At 41.2% G+C, this 4,987-nt stretch overlaps 1 protein-coding gene across 1 annotated transcript; it reads left to right on the forward strand.

Moving 5' to 3' along the window:
• Positions 1–1,779: 1,779 nt before the first annotated feature.
• On the forward strand, positions 1,780–3,204 carry gbp (glycogen synthase kinase binding protein). Its single transcript, XM_084052144.1, has one exon. The coding sequence runs from the start codon at positions 1,868–1,870 to the stop codon at positions 2,360–2,362; it is 495 nt and encodes a 164-aa protein (XP_083908270.1). The 5' UTR covers positions 1,780–1,867; the 3' UTR covers positions 2,363–3,204.
• Positions 3,205–4,987: the final 1,783 nt, after the last annotated feature.

Genomic DNA, 4,987 nt, shown 5'->3' on the forward strand with positions numbered 1-4,987 from the left:
CAGTTGATGGTGTGTTTGTGCATGTGTTCATGAATTACTCAATCCAATCATCTGTACAATGCACATCATCCAATGTTGTTTTTACTAAATGCAGCCTCCTCACATTCCTGCTGGAGAGTGGGTGTGCCTGTGTACAAGAGACAGAAAGGGGCTGTATATAAATGGCCTATGGCCCCCCAGTCTTTGAATGGAGGCAACAAACTCGCTGAACCCCTGCTGCTGGCAGCCTGCCAATTCTTACCAAAGTTGACTCCACAGCTGAATAGACGTATTTGCAACACACAGTTTCCCTAATGTTTCCTTAACCTCGTCCATATCTCATCCTCTCTTTCAGGGAGATTGGATCTGATGATAGGAATATTGAGGCAAAAGCAGTTAGTGGACAGGGAAATCTGACCAAGCAGCTGTAGCGGCAGATAAACAGGAATTGTTGTTGAACAGTGCTAGTTATTTACCACAGTGAGTCATATTATGCAGGAAAGCATGAGGAAGTATGACCTAGTTTCCAGGTTGCTAATTTCCTCGTGAATGCGATAGACCCCGGTTTTCACAGCTGAGACCCTGAATTCACAAGGAAATAAACAGGGGACACACAAAAGACACGCAGACGGATAGAGAAATGCACATGGCTGCCGGCTGGTGTCCTTATTTCACTGCGATACACACTGTTCCTGCAGTTCGAACACGTTTTCAGCTCATGCGGTCTTCCGATTGGCTCAACACCACGTGGCTATATGATAGTAGCTCCTTATTTGGACACGAGGGCGCTCTCGCTCTTTGAGTTGTGCATTCAGGTTTAGTAAGAAATCATAAATGTACACCATGTTCTACCACACAGACATGTCCCCCTCCCCCTATTGTCACATAATAGATGCTGCAATTCTAATGCATGGGTGGGATCAGCTCAGACATGTTTAGTTTTTTGTTATTGTTGCCATACATTTATACTAAAAACATTTCATTATATTATGGTTATGTAATCAATTAATCAATGTGTGTGGTGTGCACTTGTGTGTTACTGTGTGTGTGTGTGTGTGTGTGTGTGTGTGTGGGGGGGGGGGGGGGTAGGCTACTATGTTATATAATATGCATAACATTGACAAATCAATAGGCATTTGGAACAGAGTGTGCACAGCTGTTATTTGTCTATTTCTTTAATGATACTGTCGCCACTTACTGCACCTCTTGCATTGTAATTTGTTAATGTGCTTTTACAATAACGCAGCAAAAAATCATTATGGGCTCTGGGATCAATAGTAACATTTGTGTTTGTTTGAACATGGAGGAGAAATGCATAGATACCAGTTTACTGTGGTATGGAATGAATTACTACTTTGTATGATTACTTTATTGGGCGTGTTTGTGAAATGTGGGTTTATGAAAGCAGTTCAATACTGCTGTGAAAATACGCAAATGTGTATTTTTCATTGTATATATATTGTTTAGTTTTGCCTAGACAGACAGCAGCAGACAGTTGTGAGTTATGTAATGTGCAGTTGGGTGGAATATTCCAAGATGGCGTCTGATTGGGGAAACACTCTGAATCTGGATGTGAACAAAATACCACTTGCAAAACACTAAATATATAAAATGGTTTGCAAAACGCTTGCTTAACTTAGAATCGACGATGCTTAATTGATGGGTTGTACAGTCCGCGTGCCGTCTTACGTAACATTTTCAACGATACTTAATCCCTCCCCTGGCTCATATGGTACGGTCCGTTACGCGTCACCCATTGTTTACAAATCAACGGTAGGAGCTTGCTTACTGCCGAGCAGCGTGGTGAGAGGAAGCAGCGGCACGACGCTCCCATTCATATCGACTAAAACGTCAACAGACATCACCGAAGTCTAGAAAATCTTCGAAAATGCCTTGTCGAAAGGAGAACTACATCTTTCTGGAGCAATCTGTAACCGTCGATTCAAAAGAAGTGGACGCTTTGGTCACGAAAATCGGCGAGGCACTGCAGCTTCACAACAATAGTGCCACACAGAAGACGATGTCGTGTCTCCACGGGCTCAGCAGTAGCAGCAACAACGGCAGTAGCAACAACGCCAAACAGACCAACATCAACAACAATGGAGCGTCGCTGCAGAAACCACGAAACGGCTGTTGTATGCGGCTTCGAACCCGCGGACGGAGCAACAGAGCCAGTCCGTACAACATGCCGGGCGACCAGGAGTGGGACCATATCAAACCGTGGAACAGGAAAAGGATCGACGTCGAGGAGGACGATCCGCACCAATTACTTCAGGATTTAATTTTGTCTGGAAATCTTATAAAAGAAGCCGTCAGGAGGCTGCAGTTTTCTGCCGCAGACTGTGGGGATTTTTCAAATGCCGCAGACAATGTGCCGTGCTGATGTCCATTGGACTGACTGTCATGTCTAGATGTCTCCCTTGCCAAGATATCGTTTTGGACAAAAGTGGGACTTTTTTTCTCCCCTTTTTCTTTTTTAAACAAAAATGTCTAGCATAACAATTAAATGTCATTGGTTTGGTAGCTATGTTTTATTAAATGGATCCGTCTTGCCGACAGCAGCCAGCTAAAGGTTAGCCTTGGATTTAGCTGGCGAGTAGCCACCCGGCTCGTTGGCCATATTGTTTATGTTTGAACATCTCCTTGGTGGGTCGTTTGTTGTTGTCGTCGTCGTCTGTGTGGTGGGGGTTACCCATTCTGTCGATGGCTGTGTACTCAATTCAAATGGAAGCCAGACATTTCCTACCCGTCAAAGCATTAGCTTTGTTTACATTGCCAACTGTGAAAAGGATAGGAAGAGAACATGTACCGCTCCCCAGTTTTTGTTTGATGTCGAGGTTGTTGTTTTTCAAACGGCCAAACGAACTATGACTATGACACTGTCGACGGCAGCTTGGATTCTCTTTCAGAAAACCGAAGACAAGACACACAATATCATCGGACCTGTGGGGGAGGGCATTTGGGGAATCGAATTATTTTTCACCGGGTTTGGCAATGTGTAATGAATACCATTTGTTTGTAATGCTTGGGAAATAGGTCCGCCATCACACAACACTACTATGTGGTGCTATACCTTCTGAATTCCGACGGGGAGTTCTGAGCGTTTTCTTTGTTTCTCACTGTAAAGAAAATAACCATGACTGCTTCGTAACGGAGTATTTTATAATGTTCCTGAGTTTTCAGGCCCTTTTGGTGTCTTAATAAACCCATTTTTTTTCAAACCTGCGATAGTTTTTTTATTGATGTTTTATTCATATATAAGTACACACACATTCTGGGTGGAATGTGTAACCATTCAAATATGTCCCTTTAACCATTTATGCTGTAAGTCAGTCATTGTATCTATGCTTTTGCAACCCTTGCCTTATATATTTGAATTCAGGAACTATGGTACCCCTCCTCTGGGCCTATGATACTTGACAACGTGGTCTTTAAGGACACATGCTCATTATCATTCTATAAATACTCCTGCTGCCTCACAGCAGGCAGGCATGACACCACTAGTGGAAAACATGTTTTGCCACTGATGTCTCACCATAAGCTACAGTAATGTCGAGGAGATATTGTTTATCCTGTCTCCTTCTACCGTTTATACCTCGTCTCCTCTTGCCAAGGAGTCATTTTTACAGCTGTATTACAGATCTCCGAGATGACAGTTATGACATCACCATTTTCTCCATGTTGACTGGGTGTTGTTTGGCATGTTGATGCGAGAATACAGGCAGATTCCATTCTGACCACAGTCAGGAACTGAGGAATACAGTATATACTTTGAATTCAAGATACGCAACAGCAATTATGAGCAATATCTTTTCATTGAACTTGGTGTTCTAACTAAGTTCACTTATAGGTAACTGTCTACACACCATGTTTCACTTATCTCAAGATGGCAACCGTTTAAATTAGTGAAAACTACAAGGACTAGACTATACCAATAGTTTTGTGTTATTTACATTAGTAGTTATTGCATTCATGGTTGTTTTATATCAAATCAATGCAACATTGAGTAGGTGATCATTTAAAACACTTAAACCTACACTTAAAGTCTACAAGCTCACAACGTCTTAAGCTTGTAGATCTGTTTTTTTCTTCTCACAGAGGAAAAGGGATGTTAGGGTTCATGTGGTTAAGAGAAAGTAGGCTAGACTGGCTCAGCAGTTCCATTACAGTGCAATACATGAATGAAGCAATCTGATGAATGTTAGCAACGTGTCACAAAATGTTTGTATGCAACACTAGGTCTGTAATTATTCCTCATATTTTGCTGCCACTCCCCAAATCTGCAGCAACATTTGCACACATTTTGACTTCTAAACTGGTAGGCTAGTAGGCTACAGATGCAATTTTGAGACTGACAGTTGGCCTGTGACATGTCTGACTGACATTCACCCAAAGTAATGTCACAACATAGGCTGCTGTACAAATTCAGAAACATGGATGTTATTAACTGTGTGCCTGGTGCTCTTCCTCCTGTTGAAATTAGGTTCTAGATTCATGTTCTAGATACCAGTTTCAGTTTGTTTGGAGTAGACATTCATTAGATGTCTTTCTGCTTTCTAATTCAGTGTAACCTGTAATCAATGTATTTGGAGTGGCCCAAAGATAAGACTCACACTTCTTCTTTTTTACAGTCAATGGTTTTGATTGATTGATTGAATACTTTATCTAACAGTTTGCAAAAAAGTAGGGTTTAGTACGGTTTAATACAAACACAGTTTAATACAAACACAATGCTAAAAGTATTGAACCCAAGAAAGCATACTATGGCTTGTTTCCATTGGGGTAGCCCACTGTGTATTCAATTCATAGAAACATTTAGTGACAGAAATATACAATACTATGCAAAAACTTCATATAAATAGTTGTAATCAAAAAGAAAAATATGAATCAGGAATGAAAACCCAGGACAATGTGGATATGAGGCTAATTTATCTATTTATTTCTTGGTTTCACTCATGAAAAATCATGACACAAATACTTGGCAAACGGTTCCACTATGTGACTACAA

This window comes from Gymnoscopelus microlampas (genome assembly GCF_963454915.1).
Source record: "Gymnoscopelus microlampas genome assembly, chromosome: 3".
Taxonomy (NCBI): domain Eukaryota; kingdom Metazoa; phylum Chordata; class Actinopteri; order Myctophiformes; family Myctophidae; genus Gymnoscopelus; species Gymnoscopelus microlampas.

Coding starts and splice junctions, on each gene's coding strand:
- gbp (XM_084052144.1), top strand. CDS start 1,868: ATGCCTTGTCGAAAGGAGAACTACATCTTTCTGGAGCAATCTGTAACC.